The 25,237-nt window shown below is 54.8% G+C and overlaps 2 protein-coding genes across 4 annotated transcripts in view; both read right to left on the minus strand.

Moving 5' to 3' along the window:
- The window catches only part of SLC12A5 (solute carrier family 12 member 5), a 36,069-nt gene extending 22,582 nt beyond the window's left edge, over positions 1-13,487 (minus strand). The window contains exons 1-2 of one of the 2 annotated variants that reach the window (XM_059133391.1): positions 13,352-13,487; positions 71-165 (exon numbers count right to left, since the gene is read on the minus strand). In XM_059133391.1, coding sequence (XP_058989374.1) covers positions 71-165; positions 13,352-13,472 — 216 coding nt within the window. In that variant the 5' untranslated portion in view covers positions 13,473-13,487. Of the gene's footprint in view, positions 1-70; positions 166-5,692; positions 6,147-13,351 lie in introns of those variants that run through there. The other variant, XM_059133392.1, reaches the window with a different exon arrangement.
- Positions 13,488-17,836: 4,349 nt separating this feature from the next.
- The window catches only part of MMP9 (matrix metallopeptidase 9), a 35,780-nt gene continuing 28,379 nt past the window's right edge, over positions 17,837-25,237 (minus strand). For both annotated transcript variants that reach the window (XM_059132978.1, XM_059132977.1), the window contains exons 2-13: positions 24,876-25,108; positions 24,368-24,516; positions 23,939-24,067; positions 23,679-23,852; positions 23,267-23,440; positions 22,640-22,816; positions 22,384-22,539; positions 21,269-21,539; positions 21,005-21,144; positions 20,544-20,694; positions 20,351-20,454; positions 17,837-18,152 (exon numbers count right to left, since the gene is read on the minus strand). In XM_059132978.1, the coding sequence (XP_058988961.1) occupies positions 18,034-18,152; positions 20,351-20,454; positions 20,544-20,694; positions 21,005-21,144; positions 21,269-21,539; positions 22,384-22,539; positions 22,640-22,816; positions 23,267-23,440; positions 23,679-23,852; positions 23,939-24,067; positions 24,368-24,516; positions 24,876-25,069 (1,938 nt within the window). In that variant the 5' untranslated portion in view covers positions 25,070-25,108 and the 3' untranslated portion in view covers positions 17,837-18,033. The remainder of the gene's footprint in view (positions 18,153-20,350; positions 20,455-20,543; positions 20,695-21,004; positions 21,145-21,268; positions 21,540-22,383; positions 22,540-22,639; positions 22,817-23,266; positions 23,441-23,678; positions 23,853-23,938; positions 24,068-24,367; positions 24,517-24,875; positions 25,109-25,237) is intronic.

A 25,237-nucleotide genomic window follows, 5' to 3' on the forward strand; every position in this document is an offset into this window, starting at 1 on the left:
CCTGAGGGAGGGAGGGATGGCCGATGAACGGGGAAATGAAATGGGGAGGGGGCGCGCCCCAGCAACCCACCTCAAACAGGGCCATGTTCTTGCCATCATACTCCCTTCCCTTCTCTGTGTCAGTGCTGTTGATGAAGGGGCTGCTCTCCTTGGGGTTGCCATCACCTGCGAAGGCAGAGGAGCCAGGGGTCTGGCGTCAGCTGGTTGTCATCCCTCTGCCCGCGCATCCAGCTGCGGGGCCACTTGAACTCTCTGAACCTCCGTAGCTAATGGTATCCCGCCGAGCTGTTTCAGCGGACAGCACGTACAAAGAGCCCAGTTTTTAATGAACATGTGAGTGCTTCCTTGCTCTTGGGGGTCCTTCTCCATTCACCAGGACACCCTCAATTCTCCTGGTTCCCCTCCTTGACCATACCTGGGACCTTGCTGGTGTTCTGGGATGGAAGCATGCTCTTTCCCAGAGGCAAAGATAGAGAACACTACAGCCCGAGGCCCAAAGGAAACTCCACCTCTTGGAGAAGTGACCCATTTGGCATCTTCTGTGCTCCTCATGTATCTTCCGTCAACACATATTCACTGGCTCTCTCCCATGTGCCAATACGGGCATGGGGAGGGAGGGGGGAATAAACACAGACCAAGACACTGTCCCTGCCACACGGAACCCACAGGCAGGAGAGATAAACTAGGATGTGGGAATTTCCAACCCAGAGTGGTAAATTCTGTCATAGAAGATGAACAAGGGACTGTGGGAATACAGGAGAGGCATTCAGCCCATCCTGGGAGGTCACGGAAGGCTTCCCAGAGGAAGTGACGAGGAGGCTGAGAACTGAAGGATGAGTAAGAGCTAGACCGGGAGGGAGGAGGGAGGTTGTTCCAGCACAGAGAACAGCATGTTCGCTGGCTGAGAGGGGAGAGTGAACAGAGTGGGTCAGAGATGCTGAAAGAAGTTTGGTCTGGCTTGAGTCTGACGAAGGGGCATGGAGAGAGGGGCTGAAACGTGGAGACTCACCTATGAAGAGCTGAGCCTCCAAAAGTGTGGGCTGGGTCCTTAAATGATTAGCAGACCATGTTAAAGATTTGGGCCTTCATCCAGAGGACAAGGGGAAATCATTGAAGAGTTTCAGGCAAAAAAGTGCCATGAAGGGAGCTGTGTTTTAGAGCAACCACTCTAGCCTTTAGATGAAGAAACACAGATGCTGGTTTGAGACTTTCAGCAATCCAGGCAAGGGCTGATGATGACCCAGACCAGAGCAATGCAGAACAAAGGGCAGACTCGAGAATTACTGGCGCATATTTCTATGCCAGATGTTTGGGGAGGTGGGAAGGGGGAATCAGGAAAATGCCTGGGCTTCTAGCGTAGGTTAATGGGTGGGTGACAGCGCTATTTAGTTAACAGGGGCAGAGAAGAGACGGAGGGTGGGGAAGATGCTGAATTCAATCGACGGTAGGGCAGAATAGGACACTCAAGCAAGTAAGTCCAGAAGCCACTTGGATATATAGAGTCTGGCACCCAGGAAAGAAGTTGGGCCGAGAAAAGATGATGGTAACCCATGAGAATATGTGGAGGAAGTGTGTGAAACCATGTATCTGGCTGAGATCACCCAAGGAGAAAAGCTCTTGGACACCTAGGAGAGGTCCTTTCAAAGAGATGTAGGAGACCCCCACAGGCACCTAACCTTGGCTTCAGCCAGAATCCTTTCTCACTTCTAGGGCTGAATCCCAGTAGCAGACATCTCTCTAGACCCTGGGGAGACTCTCCAATAAATAAATCCCGAATGACGTTGAGGCCCTATGTATTCTGAATTTCCGGTCCTCTCATCTCCTGTCATGTCTCTCTCCACCTCCATCTTCCCAAATCCTTCCCCATTCTTCTTCCTACCTCCTGGAAACCTTCCTTAGTCACCCAGCAGGGGTCCATCCCTAGAGCACAACCTGTTACAAATCCAATCTCAACCTGACTCAAAGTCGTGGAAGAGGGAAGAAAGAGATGCCTCACCGAATCAAGGGACAACTTCTCCTGCCCCCACCTCCACCTCATCCATCAGGCAGGGACTCCTGATTCCCAAACGGGGGCGGGGGGGGGGGTGGAGACCATCACCTCTTCCTTCTTACATATGAGTTTCTGGAAATGACAGACCTTTTCCACAGTGAGAACCTAGCACATAATAAATGCTGGGGGCAGGGGGAGTCTTCGGAGGTAAATTCCCCCAGGCTCCCTTCCAAACCCCCAGGGTCTCAGAAGAGCTGTCAGGGGCCAGAGAACATGAGAAATGAAAAAAGAGAAGTGGGTTCCTCCTCCTTTTAAAATGCTGACAAGATGTTTCAGATTCTAACCACACTATGGAGGGTACAAGAGGGTTTGAGGCGAATGAGAGCAAATTTCTTGGTGGTTAAGGAAAAGCGTTGGGGTCAAGATTTAGGCTCCAGTCCCAGTTTTCTAGGCTGTGTCAATATATTGGGCAAGTCGCTTAAACTCTCTAAGCCTCAGTTTCCTCTTTTGCAAAGGGATAATAATTGTACTTAACTCACTGGGCTGTCCTGAGGATTAGGGGAAATAATGCGTATTGGGTGTGCCTGGCACATAAACGGAACTATTGGGGCTATTATGAGTACGATTATTATTCATGTATCTGGTGCTCCACCCAGACCGGGGTCCCCATCCTATGCCCCTCCCCAAGCCCCAAGATTTAAGTCCCCTGTGGGTCTGGGTCTCTCTCCCGGCGGCGTCGCTCAGGGGCCAGAACAGGGGCCAGAACAGCCGGACACGAGAGCCCCTCCTCTCTGCCTTTCACGCCCCCTCCCAAGCCCCTCCTCCCTCAAGGGGTCCCGGGGCCCGTGCTGGGCGGCAAGGCGGGCGTCCTGGCCGGAGATCCGGCTACTAGGCAGCCCCGCGCCGGTCTCCATGGCGACCGCGCGGGCAGAGAGCGCAGCGCCGAGCCGAGGCGGCCACGCGCCCGCAGCCGCTTATGTAACGCGACGCGCAGCGCGGAGCCAGGCTCGGGGCCGGATCCCAGCTAGGAGCGGAGGGCCGGGAAGAGGACGGCTCGATAGGCTAGTCCTGGGTCCCGCCCTTCCACCCGCCATCTGGACGGGACACCAGGCCGTCCGCCGCGTCTGCCGCGGGCTGATTTCATCCCCTCCTTGGAACGGCGAGCGCACTGGTTGCGGGGAGAGGGGCGAGCTTCAGGAGTTCTCAAAGGAGCCAGGGGAACTCGCCCTGAATCCTCAGAGCCAGGACGCAGGCTCATGGGTAGCGGCGAGTGGCGCGCGCGCGAGAGGCAGGGCCAGACTGAGGCTGAGCCCTCTCCGCCTGGCCCCCGCCCCGGCCCCCGCCCCCTGGGAGCTCTCAGCCCAAATCGGCTTTCAATTAAGCTGCGGCGGCCAGAGCTCCAGGGGAGGAAACAGGCGAGCGGCGCGGGCTAAGGATCCTCCCCCAGGGGCCTCGGACCAGGCCTGGGGGAATCCCCAAGCCAGATTGGGGAAGTGGGGGAAGGCGTCAGACCCCAAGGGGATAGGGGTCTTCTTTAGTCCAGAGGATTCTTCTTTAGTCCAGAGGAGCCCTCTTACTCCTAGGGATAGTACCACCTCCCTGGGGTCAGTACCCAGGTCTTCACCTACATCCCCAAGAACCTAAGATCAGAGAAGGCAGAGGCTCTTGGTCTGATAGACCCTCTTCCCTGAAGCCCAGCAGGTGCTTAGGTCCCCTACGAACATCTTGGGGCATCGCTGGGAGTCTGCCTCTCTCTGGGAACCCAAACATCCAACGCAGGTCCTGGCCACTCTAGTTCCAGGTCCTGGACCCTACACAGAGAGAGAAGGTCTGCAGACAGACCGTCTACACTGAGTCTAGAAACTAATGGGGAGTGGGTAGAACCAAAGGGAGTTCCTGTTCCACTCCTGTTCCACACACATAAATGCCTCTTTTCTAGCCCTCCTGAGACCCCATGGAAACCCCAAGACCCAGAAATGCAAAAACCTAGGGGTAGAGAAAGCAGGGGCTGGGGGATTGGACAATACTCTGTGCGGGGGGGGGGGGGCAGAGATTATCTTTGCGGCTGAGCCCCTGTCCTCAGACTGAAGGCATCTGAAGGGGATCCCAGATGGCAATGACCCCCACACACACACACAACTCGTCCCCTGGGCACCGCATCGGGGGGCCTGGATCTGCCGCAGACTCGACTTTGCCAAACCCTCTTCCCCCATAGCCTAAGCCTCCCTGTTGGGGAGGGGGGCTGCTGTTGGATGAGGCAACCCCCAGGTCACCGGAGAGATGGATACGCTAGCTGGCCAGCCAGTGGCTCCAACCTCTGTATACCACTCTACTTCAGGGAGGAAAAGGGGGTCTTAGACAAAGAATTGGGGAACCTGGTGTCCACAGCTTTCCCAAGCGGCCACTTGGCTCTGACTTGGATCCAAGATCCGGAACACTTCAAGTCTAGGCTCCCAGTCCCTGGAAGATCCCACTCTTTCAGTCCTTGGGTCTCTTTGGCCATCCCCCGGGGAGGTCTGCAAGAGTTTCAGCTCAGAGGGTCAAGCAATGCCCAGGGGAGCGTTTGAAGACTCGCAGCGCAGACAGCCGGAGCGGGAGGCGCGCTAGTGCGCAGGGGACGCAGCGCCGCTGGAGGGTGGGGGGTGGGGGCGGCTGACAGCCGTGATGGATGGCTGAGACCGCTGGGGGGCGGCGGGGGGCCTGGGAGCCCAAGGGGGTGGCTGGCCCCAAAGACCTCGAAGCAGGGAAACCGTGGAGGAGGGCGGCGGAAAGCAAGAGCAGCAAAAGGACTTGCTTCAAGCCCCTGGGCTCCTAGCGAGTCTCCGCACCCACTGCAGCGCGTCCGCAGTGTCCGCGCCGCGGCGCGGGGGATTCAGCTGCTGGGACCCCATTCCTGAGGCCTCACTGGGGAAGCTAGCAGAGCTGACTAGAAAGGCTCCCCCTTCCCCCGCCCTGGAAACCTCACTGTCATCCCAGGGTGCCGAAAGGAAGGGGAATGAGGGAAGAAAGGGTGATCTTGCTTCCCGTCCTGAATAGGAACCCATGGGTACGCGAAAGGGAGAGGGAGATTCCGCAAAGTAGAGCCGAAAATCTCCGGAGGAGGCACGCTTCAGTCTGAGGTCGGACCTCGGGCAGCTTTGGGGGAGGGGGCCAGGATTGCACCAAGTGTCCCCTTAAGGAGACACCGCAGCCCGGACGGGGGCTGTCATATGGCTTCAACCCCCCATGGGCACCTTCCCCCCACCTTTCAGCTGGAAGTCTCAGAGCGAGGGACTGCAGCAGACTGCACCCCCCACCCCCTCCCCGCGCCGCCGGTCAACGCTCTGCGCCAGGACGCCGGGGTCCCTTCTTGGGGAAGGAACCCTCCACCCGCCTGTCGAGGTCCACGTCAGCCCATTCTAGCTCTTCCATCCTCTTCCCACAGCCTCCCCCGCTTAGCTAACCCACGTCTGCCCCCGGGCTGTGGGCAACAGCAACACCTCGGGGGCCCCCAGCCCTGCTCGGGGCGCGGCGCATTCCAGCACCTCGGACAGCGCCTGGCGCATTCCAATGGAGCGGGGCTCCAGGCCGCCTTGGGCGCCCACCGCCCCGGTCAGTCTCAGCCTCTTCTCTGAAGGAGACGGCCCCCGCTCTGCCTCTAACCCTAGAGCTGTCTCCTCGCCTCGCCGCCCCCTCCCTCGCCACCCCCGGGCCGCTGCTTACCGGGGTTGGCTCCCCCATCGCCGTCCTCGCAGTCCGTCAGGTTGTTTAGCATGGTGGCGACGCGGCGCCGGGCCCGGGGATGGCTGCTCCGCCTCGCCCGCGCCCCTCTGCCCGCCTTCGCCGCTCTCTCGCTCGCTCTAGCTCTCTCTCGCTCTCCGCTCCACGGAGGAAGAAGCTGCAGTGCCCGCCCGCCCGGCGCACACACACTCGCACACGGACACACGCTCACACCCGCGCGCGCCCCCTCTCAGCGGCGGCGCTGCTCACCTCATCCCGTATGCAGGAGGCGTGAGCCACTGGCGGGGTTTTGGGGGGGAGCGAGAGAGGGAGGAAGAAGAGGAGACGAGGGGCGGGCAGAGCGCTGCTGGAGGCCCCCTCGCACGAAAACCGGGGGCTTGCACGGTGGGATGGAGGGGGTGCTGCGGGGGACCGGGGCCTCGCCTCCCACGAGCAGACGCAGCTCCGCCCGCCCCCCACTCCCCGGCACAGGCGGGGCCGGCACGTGGGCAGGTGCCATCCCGCGCCCTAAAAATAACGGCAGGGAACTAGGTCGCGGCCGCGGGGAGGCGGCCCCGCAGCGGCTGCCTGGCTGGGGGTCTGGGGTGACCCCTAGGGGGAAAGCGAGAAGTACTGAGGCGGCGGGGGTGGGGCGCCATGGGATATTGGTCCCTAGGGAGCCTGTCTGCAAAGCTGGGGAGGCCAGCCCTGAAGAGAAGCGGAAAACCAGACCCTTTCCCAAATCGCTATTCAAGAGGTTGGAAACGGCGGTGGGCGGTGGGGGTGTTGAGGCCAGAGCCCTTAACTAAAGCACTGTGCTGCCCCCAGGGGTTCAGGATCACTGGGCTGAACTGTCTGGCTCATCCTGTCTTAAAATGAGAAGAGTGGAACCTGAGGAGTTGCAGTGAACCCTCTCATTGTTCTTAGACTGAGTCCTAGATTTTCACCCTCAAGACAAATCCCAGGAGACCACGGACAGGGACCCTCAGACTGTAGAATGACCCTGGGAAGATGTGGTGAGGAGGAGAGAAGGCACCAGTGAGATTCCAAGGATGGCTGACTCCCCACTGGGGATGGTGCAGCCCTGCGGGAGGGCAGGCTGGTAGGAGGCTGGCCAGGGACAGAGTGGGGGAGGGAGGAATGAGGCCGCCTGTCGGTTTGGGATCAGATTTTCTCCTGGGGCGGGAGTGTCTAATCCCCTAATCCAGGATTGCTTTCTGAGGATTCCAGAGCCAGCATACTCTCTGTGTCCCTTCTCCTCCCCTGACACCAGTCCTCCAGAAGCTTGAGTGTCCTGGGACCTCTCTGGGAGAACCCCTAGAATCCAGACTTGAGCCAGTGGTGGAGACATCTCAGGAAGAAGCATCGGAGGTTTGGACCCTTTGTGTCTCTGGAATATCTAAACATCCAAGGGTGAGAGCACGGGAAATCCAAGGGGAAAGCATTTTCAGACTCACTCTTAGCCCCCAGCACTGGCCCTCTAAGTTTCAGGAGAGTTCCAGGGCTAGAGAGGATCACATCAATCATCTTATCTAATGGACAACTTTCATCTTACAGATGAAAAAGCTAAGGCCCAAAGAAGAGCAATGACAGCCTTTGGACACACAATGCCAGTGAATGGCAGGATTTGGTCTAGAATCAGTTCGCTTTATTCTAGTTAAGGACAGTTCCTCAACATATATTCCTCCAAAATTTTGTCCTGTCTCCAATAGAAGGGAGAAGGATAGAGTCAAACCAAACTGCAGAGCTGTCTCTGATTCTTGGCTACTAAAAGGGGTACAGGGAAAGGTGTGAGACGAGCTCTTTCCCTTTTCCTGCGGCCAGGCAGGGGCAGGTGCAGGATTGAAGTGGCCCCTCGGCTTGCAACGGGGGGTAGGCCCAGCAGATCTTCAAGGGTCCTAAAAAGCCATCCACGTGACTAGAGACCCCGTTCTGGGACATGACTTCAGAGCCACCAACAGGATCCACCACTCAGAATCCTTGCACACAATTATCAGTGACTTCAGATCAGGTCAATCACAGTCTTTGGCAGCTGACTGGAAAGGGCTTTAGAGGGATCCACCAATAAGGTATCATTGTCACTGGGTTTTTTGGGCGCTGGAAGGACTTGCTAGGATGGAGAGCTAGCTATTCAGACAAGGTATAAGAAGTGGTCGTCTTGGCTTTCCCAGGGAGAAAATATCTCTCTCTCTCTCTCTCTCTCTCTCTCTCTCACACACACACACACACACACACACACAAAGTAAGATGAGTTTGGATGGATGACAGGGGTTAAAAGGATAGCAGGTGGATAGACCGTGTTCAGGAATTTCTAAGCACTCCACTACCCACACCCTGCACCGTCACCGGCACTAGCAGTGGCATTATGGCTTTCCACTACGCTGTAGGGACAGGTAACATAGCAAAATGTGTAGCATGTTTGTCTGAGAAGTGCTGTGAAAGAAATTAAAGGCTGAGATTTTTGTTCAGCAATCTCAGATCTGGGATATTCCCCTGGAGGTATTTCCATTCATCTGTGATCCAGAGCCCTGGCCACTCAGGAACTGAGCCCACCCACATCTAGATCCCAGGGGAGTACAGGTGAAGGCAGGAGTGATTCCTCTTCCCCTGGGGACCCCATGTGCCAACCCTTGCCAGAGTTCCTATCTCACAAGGCACTGGAATTCAAGATATAGTGAAGTTATCCTGTCCTCTGCCCCCAAATTCTGTGTATCCCTGGGAAAAAATAAGCTCCTCTTTCTGGGCTTCAGTATCTCCATCTGCAAAATGAAAGGGTTAGGTTGCATAAATCCAAGGGACTTCTTCCCACTCTGAAAACTTAGTGCTCTCTCCATTTATTGCAGACTAAAGCCATAGAGCCCTCCCCGAGGAGCACAAACCAAGTAAGGAGATGGCCCCAAGGGGAGACCCTACCCCTTGGAGTCCCACCCCTTACCTCTCAAGGAGCCTGGCCCCCATTCTGCCTTCAGACCAACTGTCTACAGTGTGGCTTTGAGAAGACACCATTGCAGGTACCTGCTGCACTGTCAGCCTGGCCTTGGCTGGTAAGTTCACCAGCAAGGTGACCCTCAGCTCCGAGCTCTGAGAACACAGCTGCCAGCTTAGCATCCCAACTCCACCCAGAGCCCTAGGAAGATCTAGGGCTAGGGAAACTCTCTTATTCAAGCCACACAAGATGCAGAGCTGGAAAAGGTCCTGTTTCTGAACTCTGAATTTTACCCCCGTCCCACCGTAGGCTTTGCAGAGAGAAAAAAAATTCAGGGAAGCTGCCCAAGTCTCGGGATGTGGGGACTGGAAGACTTCATAAATTATTTTTTGCTCCCCCCTCATTTATGGGAAAATTAGAGTCCAAAGATGAAAAGATACAAATTTTCTTCATGGGATGAACTTGCAGCAGACTGGGGACTAGAACCCGGCTCCCTGACCTCCAGTCCCGGGCTCCATCCACTGAAGCTGGAGCCACCTGACTTCTTTCCACAGAAGGCAGGCACAGTATTCCTGCTTATGGCTCAGTCCCTATCCATCCTTATCCGCATATTATTACCCCCGTGACCTAACACAGCCACCCCGGCTCTGTCTTCCAGGAGCCAAGGCCCTGAACTCCCTCTTTCACTCCTCTCCCCAAACTACATGTCCGTCCTCTCAGTGAACTGATGAGTCCAGCACGCAGCACACCCCACACACACAGGGCTCGCCGCAGAGCACGTCAACCACCATCGTCTCCGTGGCAACCAGGGGCTTAATTAACAGGCTGCAGCCCTGTCACCATGGCAATGGCACCCCAACAGCCCCCCATTCCTCTACAGATTCAGCCCATCTTTCCTCTTTCTCAAACTGGACCCCCTTCTCACGGCAGTCACCCCTCCACCCCCACCCCACCTGGAGAGCTGGTGCCCGCAGATCGCTCTGGTTCATTGAGAAGAGGGGAGGGGAGATGAGGGGGATGAGAGAGAGAGAGAGAGAGAGAGAGAGAGCAGCCCGTCACCATGGCAACTGCAGCCTCGTTCATAACCAGTTTGTTGCCATGGAGATTCCCAGGGCTCACCTTGGGCTGAGGTACTGGGCAGTGAGGTTCTGAGTCCCAGCTTGAGGAGGGGGTAACTGGAGAACACCCTGAACAGGCTGGAGATCTCCAGATCAGATATTCATACCAGTAACTCAGTGTCATTCTTCCCAGTTTACAGATAGAGAGACTGAAACATGAGGTTTGGGTATGGGGGAGGCAGAGAACTTCACCCTTCTAGACCACCAAAGAATCCTAGCATTTTTACGGCTAGCATGACCCTCAGATAGCTTCCTGTTCACCTCCTCTGGACTACAGACGAGGAGACTGAGGTTCAGACAGGGAAACCAACGTGCCCTAAGGCGACACCACAGAGCCCGAGCGAAGAGCGTGGATGGGCTATTTTGGGGTCTTGTTCCATCTCTCTAGCGTAAGTCAGCTCCTTCTCACTTGTGGGAACACATCTCAAATCCTGTTAGTCTTAATCCAGGCCCATGTTTCTTTCCAGTGTCCCGTCTTGCTCCACCAGAAACTGAGGCACAGTGGAAAACGGTATAACGGGGTACAGAAATCGCTCAGAGCGGCAACACCCAGCCCCAGGTCCACTTCTGTCCAGCCAAGTCATCACCAACCTCCCCATAGTACAGATGAGGCAACTGAGGTACAGGGGCTGCCGCCCAGGGTTCATGGTGGATTCAGGGCTCAGCTTCGGACTTGTCTCTTTCACCCCCATCTGTTGTCAGTTACATCCCCACTACAGTTGGTCGGTCCCCTGGCAGCAGTAGGCACTTCCAGGAGCAAACCCCATGCCCTGGGTCCAGAATTAAAGACAGTGCTCATGCACAAGTGACCTGCCAAACCTCTCCCAACCCTTCCCCACTTTCCACAGGCTGCCGTTTCTCCCCAGTGGACCTGAGTGAGGACAGGAGGTGGAGACCACATCTCCTTGGGGCCAGAGGGCTGACACAAGAACAGCTGCAGGAAAGATATCGCCAGATTTCGGTTCCCCTAGGGTGCCCTTGTCTACTCCTCTGTGCAGTGACCTACCAAGGAGGAAGGCCTGGAGGCACCTCTCAGGACGAAAGAGGTTAAAAGTGACCGAAATCATTCTCAAGAGGAAACTTATAGGGTGCCTAGGTGGCTCAGTTGGTTGGGCGACTACCTTTGGCTCAGGTCATGATCCTGGAGTCCCGGGATCAAGTCCCACATCGGGCTCCCAGCTCCACGGGGAGTCTGCTTCTCCCTCTGACCTTCTCCTCATTCATACTCTCTCTCACTGTCTCTCTCTCAAATAAATAAATAAAATGTTTTTTTTTTTTAAAGAGGAAACTTACATAAACTCATGCACACAGGTACCCACCCCACAGGAATTCACACATGCCCGTCAACACACTGGAATGCAGTGACACATATAAGCACTGACCGCCCCACTGGTCATCAGAGCTCATGTGGAATGCTCCTCCCTCCAAACACACAAAGACACACGCACACTACCTCTGCCACATTCTAGATTCACATCCAGTTAGCACACACACCTGCACAGCCCCAAACTGGGAGCCATCTTTGACTTCAAAAGGCAGGAGCTTGGAAATGGGAATGGGAAGATGTGTCGATCACGTAGGAATGAGAGAGGGTCACCTTATTCTCCGGCAAGGGGATGGGGAATGGGGGGAAAGAAGGCAAGGGTAAGAGAGGTAGGAGCTTGCAGCCCTTCCTCTCTGGTCTGATGGACATTAAGCACCTACCAAGAGCCGGGTTGTGGGCTTGGAACTCGGAACACTAAGATAAAAGGAAATGGTCCCTGCTTTTAAGTTGGAGGAGCCACGCAAGTAAAAAACTTCCATCCACTGGGACATGTCCTCTAATGGTGCGGTGGGTGGGCAGAAGAGGAATGACAGCCTCTGCCTGGAAGCAAGGAAAAGGGAGAAAGGTTTTCAGGAGAGGTGCAATGAGCCATAAGCTACAGAGTGAGTAGGAGTTTCCCGAGCTAATGGAGGTGAGAAGGTGAACATGGACAGGTATGTCCAGGAGCAAATGAGGAAAGAGTTTGAATGACAGGCTACGGCATCGGTCTTTATCCTAAAAGCTATGGGGAGCTTGTGTGGAGGGTGGTTAGGACAGAATCTGAGGCAGGTAGACCAACCAGGAGGCTGTGGCTCTGGCCCTGACCATGTGAGAAATGATGGAGGTTTGTACAGAGCGACAGTGACCAGAAGAGAGAGAAGCGAGTTAGGATTAGTTTTGGGGATGGGTCGACCAACGCGTGAGGACCAACTAGATCCGGTGGGAAAAGAAAAGGAAGCGTTCAGAATAGCTCCTAGAGTTCTGACTTTTGAAACTCTAAGGATGGAAAGGACATTCATGAAAATAAGAAAAAATGAGAAGGGAGGCAGACAGTTTACAGGGAAATAGGAAGAATGGAAGGAGCCCAAGAAATCCAAATGGCCACGTCCAGGAGGCGGTTGGTTCAGGAGCTGGAGGCCTGAGGAAATCTAGGCCTGTTTGGTCATCTACACAACGCGGGATTTCGCCAAAGCATCCCCCCCCCACCCCAAAAGGCCCCCTTCAGGGCTGTTGGTGCTTAGTTTCGCCGCAGAGTGAGCTCACCTGCGGCTCAGCAGCGACCCCTGGCGGCCCGGGGAGGCTCTTCCTCCTCCCCGTGCTGGGGCCACTCCAAGCAGGTTCGCAGCGTTTCTTCCAGACCTGAGAGGCGCAGGGTCAAGAAGGGGACTCCTGACAAGTGCCCCCTGAGGAGAAGACTGTGGATGCATCCAGGATACTGATTCTTTACTGAAAGCTAGATGGATCCTTCACCTCCCCTCTTGTGTACCCTGCCTGTAACTTCCATGGCAAGACCCAGCAATGGGTCCTCGAGGAGGACGCCCCCAATCTAGCCTGAGCTTGCTCCACCTAACCCTTTTCTGGAGCTGGAGCAGAGGGACTTGACTGGGTCCCCACGGGTCGGGACCGGAAACCCCCACAGAATCCTGCCAAGATTTAGCTGCCCAAAAGTAACGTATCTTGCTCCCGTCTCCTCCCCGGGATCCCCAGGCGCTGTCCGCGACGTCTCTCGGGAGGCCGACGACTGGAAGATCCTCCAGGCCCCAAAAACCTGCTGAGCCAGCACCAGACCAAGGGTCCCGGCCTCATTTTACCCCCAGCCCTTAACCCCACCCTATTCTCCTGGCTCGACCCCTTCCTCTCTGGTCCCGCCCTTTTCTGCCCCCAAACAGAGTCCTGCCTCCTCCCATTGCCTTTAGACCCACCCCTTAATCATATGGCCCTCCCCTTTCCCTGGTTTCACCTTCTTCCTTCTGGTCCCGCCCCCTACCCGAAGTGACCCCGCCCCTTAAGTGCTCTCCAGTTCAGCCCTCGTTTGACCCTAGCCCCTCCATCACAAGATCCGCCCCTTCTTCTATAGCCCCACCCCTTCCCTGTGCCCCGCCCACCTCGAATCTGGCCCCTCCCTTCATCATTTGCCGTCCAGCCTCCTTCCCTCCCGGCTAGTTCCAGCTCTCCTCCCTTCTCTAGCCCTCGGCTGAGACCCCCCACCTCCAACCCCGGCCTTGCTCCTTCCAAGAGAAGACCCGCCCACCATGGCCCCGCCCCTTCTCTCGCCCCGCCCCACTCCGGCAGGCCCCGCCCCCTGCGGCCTCTACCTTTGGCGTCTTCCCCAGAGAGGTGGCGGAGACCGGTTGCAGAATGCGGGTGGGACTCTAAGTCAGAGGTCCCGGCGGGCGCCGCGGGGGGCAGTGAGGTGACAGTGAACCTGCGGCTCATAGTGCGGAAAGGGACCGGGCAGCGGCGGTACGGGCCCTGATCGCACAAGTGTCTGCAGCCTGGCTCTAGCAGACAGAAAGAGCGGATTCCCCCCCCCCGTCCCGTCCGCCGCCCCCCACCGGGCGCGGCGCCGCGCAGGGTCCTAGTGCCCGCTGTGCTGAGCCTCAGAACGTGACCATCTCGCTCCAAGTCCCTGAACTCTCAATTCCTGGAAGCGGCTGAGGATCCCACCTGCAGCTGAGAACTGTCCCTACACCGGAGCCCCAGTGTGTGGCTCCTGGAGCCGGCGCCCGCTTCTTCTGGGATCTCCTAAACACCTAGGTTTTATTCACTCATTCATTCATTCAACGCAGTTTGATAGCTCTCCTGTGTTTCAGGCAAAGGTACTTGGCACTAGGGACACAGCACTGACTGAGATCGACTGGCTTCCTGCCCTGGTGTGACTTAAATTCTAATGAGGAGTGAGGGGAGAAAGATTGTAAGTGAGCAAACGCAAAGACAAGATGATTGGAGATTCTGGTATATGTTAAGGATAAAAAAAAAAAACAAAAATAGGGCCCAGGGATAATGACCAGGGGAAAGGATTACTTTAGAGGGTGGTCTAAGAAGATTCCTCAGAAGATGTGATACCTAAGCTGAAACGTCCCTGATGAGAAGGAGCCAGCTATGCAAAGACCTGGAGGAAGAGCTCTCTGGCAGAGAACACAGCAAGCGGAAAGGCCCTGGATGGAAAAGCAGCCTGGATTGTTCAGGGAGCAGCAAGAAGGCCAACGTGTCTGGAACAGGGTGAACCGAGGTGAGAATGATAGGAGATGAGGGAGGGGAGGAAGGCAGATCATGTGGCCTCCTGAAGGCTTCAGAGAGGAGCCATTGGAAGTTTTTGAGCAGAGGAGGGATGTGATCTAACTTCTATGTTAACAGGATCGCTCTGGCTGTTGCATGAAGTCTCCAGACCAGGGGTGGAAACAGGGAGTCTGGGGAGGTAGCTCCTGCAGAGCCCCGCGGGAGAGGTGGTAAAAGCCAGATGAGAGTGGTGGCAGCCATCCAATTCAAGGTATGTTTTGGAAAGAGAACGTACAGAACCTGTTGCTGAATCGAACATTGTGTGGGATGGAGAGAGGAGTCAAGAAGGATGCCTGGAAACTGTCGCACATTGCTGGTGAGAGCACAGATGGGAAGAACCACTTTGGAAAATTGTTCGATCCTATCTGCTCAAGCCGAACATTCATATACCTGTCTTCCCAGCAATTCCACCCCGAGGTATGTGCCCTGCCAAAGCACTTGTATGAATAAGTAAGACAATACATTTGAATACACAGTATCCTACTTCTACTTATGCAATTTCTCAATATATTTCTAATTGCACCATTAATTGCTGTATGGGGTATACTAGGTATATGCCCCAGAGAAATGGCTGCCCATGTTCACCAAAAGGCATTTACAAGAATGTTTATTGCAGCTTTATTCATAATAACCTCAAATGGGGAACTACACAAATGCCCATTAACCATAAAATGAGTAAATTTTTTAAAAAATGGATAAACAGTGGGACATTTACATAGTGGAAAGCTACAGTATGAATGCACAATCTATAATTCACAAACAATATTGATGACTATCACAATGTAACCTTAAGCAGAAGCAGCCAGACATGAGACTATATACTGTAAAATATTATTTAAAGTAAAAACTAGTCAAAATCTATCTAAGCTATTAGAAATAATGGTGGTAACTCTTTAGGGTGGAGAGAGAGCGATTGCAAGGGAGCAGGAGAGGAGCTTGATCCGGATGTGGGTTACACAGTTGTGTTCAGTATGTGGAAATTTATTGAAATTTACACTTATGGCATGTGGATTTGTCTTTATGTTTATTCTGTTAGAGCAATAGTTCTCAGCTAGGGCTAGTGTTTCCCAACAGGGTATACCTACCAATGTTCACGATATTTTTGATTGTCACAACTGGAGTGCGGTGTTCCTGACATCGAGTGGGGATAAGTCATGTGCCATCTAGGCTAGCACCAGTTCAGCCTGGCCCATGAGCCAAGGGTTCCACATTACCCCTCTGCACTCCACCCCCACACACATTGGGACCCAATGTGGGGAGAGGAGGACTGATCCTGAGCGGGTCTGCCATCTCTCCATGATCCCACTGCCCCCTGGAGGAAGATATCAAACATTCCTACAACATTCCCCACCACTAGAAAAACTATCTGGCCTGAAATGTCCATAGTGTCCAGGTTGAGAAACTGTACTAGAATAAGAAGTTTAGTGCTCGCTTCGGCAGCACATATACTAAAAATAGAATAAGAAGTTTAACCGATACCTAGATTTTAGGACTGATCAGGTTCTAAGACTGATTGAGAGCAGATGATGTCATCCTTTTCGAGGTAGTGATGATTGACAAAGAAGCACATTCAGCAGATGGATGCCAAGAGTTCAGTTGGACCTGTTGGGTTGAGGACACTCTCAGGCACGTAAAGATCATGCAAGTCTCCCTTGAACATAAAAGTCTGGAGCTCAGGGGAGAGGTTAAGGCTGGTCATATAAATTGCGGAGTCTTCAGTAGAGAGATATAAAGCTGTAAGTCTAGGCAAGATCACAGGGAATGGATTCCCTGTGATTGAGCACAAGGACATGCTATCATCTAGAGGTTGGAAAGATGAAGAATGGTATTACTGTGTCAAAGAAGCTGAGAGATGTGTGGGATGAGCCCAGAGAGCTGTCACGTCTGGCTGCAGAAAGTTCATAGGTGGCTTAGAAAAGAATGATTTCGGCAGTGGGGTGGGGTGGGAGTTAGGCTGGAAGTGGTTGCAGAGAGAATGGAAATTGAAGAAGTGGAGACTATACTTTGGAGAAGTTTTACCATGGGTGGGGGTGAGAGGTAGAGAGATGGAACAGTGTCCAGAAAGAGAGAGAGGTTCAGAGGGGCTTTCAACAAGCCCTGTTAAGGAATGGGGGCACGTCCCTGGTAATGGGTCATTCCTCAGCAGAAATGGATGAGGCGGTTTGAATCCACCCAAAGGAAGCTGGGGAGGAAGTTCTCTGAGTCTCTCAAACTCCTGCTTGAGCCTGAGTCCAGAAGGCAATCAACATGCCCATCAGCTCCATTCACCTGCCTCAACCCTCTGGTCAAGTCCGTCTTGTGGGATCACATCCTTGCTCCTCACCCTGGCCTTTGGACCTTGTCTCGTCTAGTCCAGACCACCATTCCCCTCAACCATTCAAGAATCCTTCTCTGCTTGGCTTCCATCTGCTTCCTAAAACCACACACTAGAGCCATCTGTCCTTCCCCCAAACATAACCCCCCCCCGCTTTTTCTCTTCTCCCCGCCTTTGCCCCAAGAGCTGGCAGTTGAATCCCACTGCCAGCAGTCACCAGCTATAGGACTTCCGCTGAGCTGTGTAATTCTGTGTGCCTCAGTTAGCTTATCTGTAAAATGGGGGGAAGGAGTGATGGCAATAATACCCATAAGATTAGAGCAGTACCTGACTCGTGGGGTTGTATTAAGGATTAGCAGTGTTGACCCGCATAAAGCCCATGGCACAGTGTCTGGCAAGGAGTCAGTGTTGGACTAACGGTAGCCACTACCATCATGTATATCAACCACATTCCATTTATCCGCTGCCTGACCTCTGTACACTTCGGATGTTGCCATTCCTCACTCTATGAGCCATACTGCAATCAACGTCCCTGTATCTCTTGTTTTATGCGCATGTATGTGAGAGCTAGCATAGGACATTTCTAGGTATAACGGTTTCTGGTAAATTACCCCCTAAGAAGACTGTTCTGCTTGAACAGAAAGAAACTCCTGCTCCCCTTTCCAGATTTAGTTCAAGTTCAGATGTCATCTTGGCTGAGAAATGTTCCCTGACTTCAACCACGACAGAATCCCATATCACATTCAGAATCACATATACACTCCAGGATTCTAGAGAAAAGGGCCACACGCTGCACACCCTCCCAAGTGTGATTCCCACCCCCACCAGACAAAACATCATGGTAACTGAGCGCGACTCTTTGGAGACTGAACCTGGAGTCTGCATTTTAAGCACGTTCTGAGGGCACGCTTATGTTGCTGGACGACCCCAAGAGGTCCTTGAGGACAGAAACGTAGTCCAGCTCATCTCTCCTTCCCCAGTACCCAGCACAATGCCTGGCTCCACTCAGGAGCTCGATAAATGTTTGATGAATGAATAATAGGTTGGCCATTTCCCCAGCTGTAAAATAGAAGTAATCACATTATATCTTCCTAATAGGGAGAATGAATGTTAATATTTATGAAGTGCTTAGGACACTCTCTGGCACAGAGTAAGCTCTCTGTCTGTTACATGCATACACACATACATACATAAAGAAATCTCCTCCTCAAGGTTAAAGAATCCAAGTTTATTAAAAACATTCCAGCAAAAAAGGAAGGTGGAAAGAGGGGGGCCCAGCCCACCTCGACTCTTCCGTGTCCTCCAGACCAAACCCACCAGTTCGTATCCGGCAAACTGGCTCCTTCGCCATTGGGATGGTCCCCCTAGGATCTTTTCTGCAGTGCAGAAGCAGGATGGGAAGCCCTAATCCTCGGGGCACTGCAGGAAGTCAAAGGTCACGTAGCCCACTTCGTCCACCTGGTTCGCCTCGTGCTGAGAATTCACACGCCAGTAGAAACGGTCCTGGCAGAAGTGGGCTTTCCCTGCGGGGGAAAGGCAAGTACAAGAGAGGTGATGCCAACCCTCCCACAGACACATACAGAAACAGCAGCAAGATTTTTACCATTGTCCCTCTTGCCCGTTCTAGATCTTTCCAAGCTTTTCCTAGGACGCCTCCATCTCCCCCCGACACAGAGATGTCGGAGGGCAGAAAACCTCAGTGTTTGGCACCGAGCCTGGCACACAGTCAGAAAAACTACTGGGACACCTGGGTGACTCAGCTGGTTAAGTGTCTGCCTTCCACTCAGGTCATGATCCCAGGATTTAATCCCACTTGGGCTCCTTGCTCAGCAGGGAGCCTACCTCTCCCTCTGTCTGCCACTACCCCTGCGCGTGCTCCCTCTCTCTCTCTGAGAAATAAATAAATACACATATAAAAAAATAGATCTTTAAAAAACAAAAGAAAGAAAGAAACTATCAGGATCTGATCTGCCCTCAAACCCTTCCAGCATTCCTGTGTTCCCTCTGCTCCACACCAGCCGCATCAGAACGCCTCAAGGTCACTCCTAGCTTTGGGCCTCCGTGCTGCCTGTTCCCTCTGCTTGGAAGCTTCTCCACCAGACTGTCCGAGGGCTGTCATTCGACATTCATTCATTCAGTCATTCATTTCATTGAATATTTATAATGCTCAGCACCTTTAGGGGCACTGGGGGGATGAAGCAGCGACAAAAATGCAGGCACGATCTCTGTTCTGCGAGGCTCACACTCCCATGGGATAAGAGAGATGATTAACAAGCAAACATGTAAGTAAATGAGACTGTGACAATGTAGAAAGCTATGAAGGAAATAAAAAACAGGGGGTGACTGGGTGGCTCCGTGGGTTAAGCCTCTCTGCCTTTGGCTCGGGACATGATCTCAGGGTCCTGGGATCAAGCCCCGCATCAGGTTCTCTGCTCAGCAGGGAGCCTGCTTCCCCCTCTCTCTCTCTGCCTGCCTCTCTGCCTACTTGGGATCTCTCTCTATGTCAAATAAATAAATAAAATCTTTTTTAAAAAAAGAAAGAGAAAGAAAGAAATACAAGCCAGTGAATAGAATAACTCATGAGGGCCGGGGAAGTCCTGTTTGAAAATAGAGCCTAAGTGCTGAAAGCCGAAGGGAAAAAGGGAAGCAGCCCTTGGACAGTCTGGTGGAGAAGCTTCCAAGCAGAGGGAACAACTGGCGTGGAGGCCCAAAGCTAGGAGTGACCTTGATGCGTTCAAAGAGCAGCCAGAGGCCGATGCGGCTGGTGTGGAGCAGAGGGAACGCAGGAGTGCTGGAAGGGTTTGAGGGCAGATCAGATCCTGGTAGTTTCTTCCTTTCTTTTGTTTTTTAAAGATCTATTTTCTTACATATGTATTTATTTCTTTATTTATCAGAGAGAGAGAGGGAGCACGTGGGAGCACGAGCAGTGGTAGTGGCAGACAGAGGGAGAGGTAGGCTCCCTGCTGAGCAAGGAACCCAAGGAGCCCAAATCCTGGGATCATGACCTGAGTAGAAGACAGACACTTAACCAGCTGAGCCACCCAGGTGTCCCAGTAGTTTCTCTGACTTTGGAAGAGGTCTGGAATCGCCCCCAACACCATGGCCCTCGGCTCCTGACCACTGCCTACTCCTAGAGAATATCTTTATGGTATTCAACAAGCAGTATTGCGTGGACCAGGATATTTGCAAAGGAGATGGTGAGAAGTGAGTATTTTGGTAGTAGAGTCAAGAGAACTTGTCAACCGACCGCATGTGAGTGGTGAGGAAGAGAAAACAAGTATAACTCCAGCTATCATCCCCATTTTACCGACGGGAAAGCTGAAGCACAGTTATGGATTGCCTTTTTTTTTTCTTTTTATCACTGTATCTCCCGTGTCAGGATAGCACCTGGCATATTATAGGCACTTGATAAATATTGTCATATAAAGGAATGAGCCTCCAGGCAAACCATGTGTCTCCCCCCAACCCCCTACTGTGGGGGAACGAGCTTCCAGCCAGGGACGTAGGAAATCTGGGTTTTAGTTCTGGTTGTTCCCTTGTGTCCTTTTATGATCTGGGAAAGGTCCCTGCCTCTAGAGCGAACTTCATCTGTGATGGGGATTTTTTTTTTTCTTTTTTCTTTTCCGTCTCTCAGAATTTGACCAATCAATTAGGCCGACTAGCGTGGGAAGCGGGGCGGGGCGGGGCGGGACCGGACCCGACCGCGGTCTGCAGCCCTCACCTTGGTACTGGAAGACGTTGTGCGAGTTCAAGGGCACTCCGGGAAACTCCTGCTCCACCGAGCCGAGGCTCTTGGGATCGACCCTCTGCGCCTTCACGTCGAAACTGCAGAAGTGGGGAAGAGACCGGTGCTGAGCCGAGGGACGGCAGATGGCGCCCGGGGTCCCCCTGCCGGCGGTGGCCGTGGCTCTCACCTCCAGAAGCTCCGCCCGCTGAACAGCAGCACCTTCCCCCCGCCTTGCGGGAGGGCCCCAATGACTTGGGCCACCTCGGGGCCCAGGCCCAGCTTGTCCAGACGCCTCGGGCCTAGCACCGACGAACCTGTGTACACCCACACTTGGCGCCCTGCAGGGGAGAAGAGCCACATCGGTCTGGGGGCAGGGAGTGGACACACATTGTCCTTGGATGTCAAGAGAAAAAAGCCAGCGAGGCCTTTCTGCGCCTGACGTGCCCGCAGTCTTGCCCACGGAGCCGAACCGCTCGGTAGGACCACGCAAGGGGACGGTGAAGAGCGGCTAAATGGCACCCGCCAGAAGGGGGCGCGTTTTTCTAATCCGCAGAAAATGTTCCGCGGATTTCTCTGGGTCTCTTGATCCTCCTGGATTGGCGAGGATGTAGGTGGCGGGGACCGGGGAGGAAAAAGGAGGAGACTAACCAGAGAAGAAGAAAATCTTCTTGGTGAGCGGGTCCTCGAAGACGGAGTCCAGCTTGCGGGGCAACGCAGGCCACGAGTCAGTGATAAGGAAAGGGCCCTGCACCGGGCGCCCCTTGCCCTTGGAGAATTGCCAGTACTTCCTGGGCATGAGAAAAGGGACTAGTGGGACACTGAACTTTGAACCGAAGGCCAGTGGCCAGAGAGGGGCAGGCACGTCCCTCCTCACAGGTCCCCTCCCCCAGCCACACATCCCTGCCCCCTTACCCATCCTTGAACAAATGCAGACGGTTCCTGATCTCTGCGATGGCGTCGAAGAAGTTCACTTTGCATATATCCTCTGCCGGGTGGAAAGTCACTGTAGTGGTCTCAGAAGGGCCTGCAGTGGGGGGACCTGTGGGGCCAGCTGCAGGGGGGCCTGTGGGGCCAGTAGTGGGGCGCTCTGAGGGGCGGGTAGTTGGTGGCCCGGTAGGGCAGACGGTTGGTGGAGCGGTGGGCTGGACGGTTGGAGGCCCTGGTTCAGGGTCCTGGCGAGACCCTAGAAAGAGACAGCTGTTGAGATACCCTCTACCGTGTGCACGTCGGCGCTGCTATAATATATGCGGCCCCAAACCCCACGAATGAGGTCCCTGGCACTCCTTCTCCTCACTTTGGGTGTTGGACCTGCATTCCTCCACCGCTGATAGGCTGATATTCCTCCCCCCACCACCCCGTACATTCACCTTTTATTCCAATTACGTCTGTCCAATCCCTGGGCTGTGTTGGGCTCTGACTGGGCCCTATGAACCCAAGACATGGAGGAGCTCTCCCTCCCCCTCCAGGCTAGTGGAAAAGAAGTGTGTTCTGGGCACTCAGTGCTAAAAGCTTTATAAACTCACTATGGTTCATTTGACTTAAAAAAAAAAAAAAGGCAAGTACATTCTTTAATATCTCCATTTTAAGTGAGAGAATAATACTAATGATCATAAGTGATAACAATAAAATATTCAACACTTCTATGGTGGCTACTATATGTCAGGCATTATTCTAACTCATTTAAACCTCCTAACAACCCTTTGAGGCAGATACCATTATTAGCCTCATTTCACAGGTGAGAAAAATGAGGGATGAAGTAACATCCATGGTCACCTAGCCAGGACGTGGATGGACTGGCATCTAAACCCACGTCTGTCTCAGTCTAGAGTCTGGGCTCTTTATCCCCATCTCCAAACACTGACCAGGCAGCATTTGGCCCCACTGGCTCCTCCAGGCTTTCCCACAGATTAAGTGTTGAGGTCCCCCACTGCCCCCTCGCCTACTATTTCCCCATTCTGGGTATAGCAAGAAAACCCAGCCCTGCTCTCTGTCCCCACCCCACCCCCCATCCCGGCTCCAAGCCTCACCATACAGATACTGGATGCCCTTCACATCGTCCTCATGCAGTGGGGGTCCCTCGGTGAAGCTGTACATGGGGTACATGAGCGCTTCTGGCACCGCTGAGTGATCTAAGCCCAGAGCGTGGCCAAACTCATGGGCGGCCACAAGGAACAGGCTGTATCCTGAAGGAAAGAAGTCTCTGAGATAGGAGTCCGGGGCGGACCGCCCAGCCCTGGCCATCCCTCCCCCAAACCACTGCTCCCACCATTGATCCTTGCTCACCTTGGTCCGGGCAGAAGCCCCACTTCTTGTCTCTGTCGAAGTTAGAGGTGGTGGCGCACCATAGGTGCCCATCTCCGCGGCCCTCCCTGGTGCAGGTCGAATACTCCTTGCCCAGGAAGATGAAGGGGAAGACACACGGCTCCCCCGCGGAGTTGCCCCCGGTCGCCGTGGAGTCGACTGGAGAGACAAAGGGCCTTGGGTGAGCCAGGTGAGTGGGCCCAATAAGGGACCACATGCGGGCCAAACAGGGAGCTAGACAATCCTGATGTCCTATTTTATTTTATTTTTTTTTTTTTTCAAGACATTTTTTTTTTTTTTTTTAAGATCTGATGTCCTATTTTAAAAGCCTAGGAGAGTCTGGGAACGTAGCGGGCTAGGTGGTGGGCGGGGCTTGGGGACCCGAGACTAGGGGAGAGGCAGCAGGCTAGGCTAATAGGTCAAGACACAAGGATGCCCGGCCGGTTCGTGGACCTCAGGGGGAGGGGCTATGATGGTGGACAGGGACGCGGTGATCCTGAGGCCCAACGAAGAGGGGAGAGACAAGCCAATGGGTGGAGGAGCCACGTTTCCCGGACCAATGCGGAGCTAGGGGGCGAGGCTTGAATCTGATAGGTGGGGTCCAGGTACCTCGGGTCGGGCAGAAGCCGTAGAGTTTGTCCTGGTCATAGTTAGCGGTGGTGGCGCACCAGCGGTAGCCGTCCGAGCGACCATCAGTGGTGCAGGTGGAGTAAGATTTGCCCTCGAAGGTGAATGGAAACACGCAGGGCTTGCCGTCCCCATTGCCGTCCTGGGTGAAGAGTCCTGGAGAGGCCCACGCGATGACCCGAAGGCGCCATGAGTTCATGGACCCACACACCCTCTGTGTACTCCTTCCCTCCCCTCCCCATTTCACAGATGAGAAACTGGGCCCAGAGAGCAAGAGAGTGACTTGCAGGCCGCACAGCACTAGTGGCAGAGCCGGGATTAAAACCAAGGGTTCTGGGCCCTCGAGGGTGGCGGGAGCCGCCCCCCCCCCCCCCCGCCGCGACCCCGCACTCACTCTCGCTGGGGCAGAAGCCGAACCGGCGGTCGGTGTCATAGTCCGCCGTGGTGCTGCACCAGGCCACGTTGTCGGAGCGGCCGTCCGTGGTGCAGGCAGAGTAGGAGCGGCCCTCGAAGGTGAAGGGGAAGTGGCAGGGGGCGCCATCTGAGTTTCCGAAGTAGGTCGGAACCACTGTAGGAGGAGGCGGGACAGGGTCAGGGCGCCGGGCGATGAAGAGAAGAGAAGGGGATGGGGGCCAGGAAGGCTCAGGATCTCACCGACGCCCTTGCCCAGGGACCACAACTCTTCATCGTCGAAGTGGGCGTCTCCCTGAATGCCCTGGCCGGGAGGAAAGGCGTGTGCCAGGAGCCCGTCCTTGCCATCGAAGGGATACCCATCTCCGTGCTCTGGAGAAGCGAGTGGAGAAGGGAGTTAGCCGAGTGCAGTTGTGCAGCTGGCGCGCTGCCCAAGGGCGCTGCAACGACTGTGGGCTGAGATCCGGTCTCCCAGCAGCTGTCCGAGCCTCGCGTCCCCGCGCTGTGCCGCGTCGGGCAGGAGGGGGCGCATAAGGGCCAGCGGCGGGCACAGCTGCGGGGACAAGTGAGACTAAGCCGGGTCCAGCGCCCGCTCTATTCTCTCGTGGTCCTCCCTCCTCTGTGCTGTCCCTGTCCAAGACCCTCCTGGCTTTCCCCTTCTCGCGTTCTCACCCCTAACACCAAACTGAATGACGATGTCGGCTTCGGGGCCGTACACGCGAGTGAAGGTGAGCGGCGTCACTGCGCTCCAGAGCGCGAAGGCGCGGGCGAAGGCGTCGTCGGTCACGTCGCGCGGCAAGTCTTCAGAGTAGTTTTGGATCCTGCAGGGGGAAGGCGGGAGGGCAGAGGTCAGAAGTGAGGCCGGAGCCGGTCCAGTAGCGACACCCGTGTCTCAGCGACCTCAATAAAGCACAAGGCTCCCTGCGTTCCAGGCTTTCATCTACAAAGCACTTTCAGACGCATTTTTCTCCTGGGACGCTCACAGTGGCCCGAGCAGGAGGACCCAGGACTGCGTGCGAGACCCATTTTTCTGAAGGAGAAACAGGGGCGCTGAGGTGGAGACACTTGCCCCGGGCGGCACATTTAAACCCAATGTTCGGGCTAAGGACGAGATCGCTGCCGGCGCGGGGTCTGGCCCTCCCGTCCCCCTCCTCCGCCTCCGCGGGGCCCGGCGGCGCACCAGTAAGTGATGTCCTGGTGGTGCCACTTGAGGTTGCCCTCAAAGGTCTGGAACCTGCCCAGGTCCGGAACGCCGCAGCGCGGGGTCCGCATGGCCTCCAGGGTGGTTTTGTCCAGCTCTCCAGTCTCGGGCAGAGACAGGCGCCTCTGGAGAAGCCGCAGCGCCGAACCCAGGGACTCCTCTTTGTCGTTCATCTCGCCCACGAGAATGTAGCCATAGCGAAACAGATATTCCTGGGAGGGGGGGGGGGGCAGAGATAGTACAGAGCCCTGACTTTCCTTACCCTCCCCTGCCTGGATTCCATCTGTCCCGGCACTCAGGGACTAGCAACTACCCAGGACTTGGTACCCTGGATACCAGTG

This window comes from Mustela lutreola, chromosome 9 (genome assembly GCF_030435805.1).
Source record: "Mustela lutreola isolate mMusLut2 chromosome 9, mMusLut2.pri, whole genome shotgun sequence".
NCBI lineage: Eukaryota > Metazoa > Chordata > Mammalia > Carnivora > Mustelidae > Mustela > Mustela lutreola.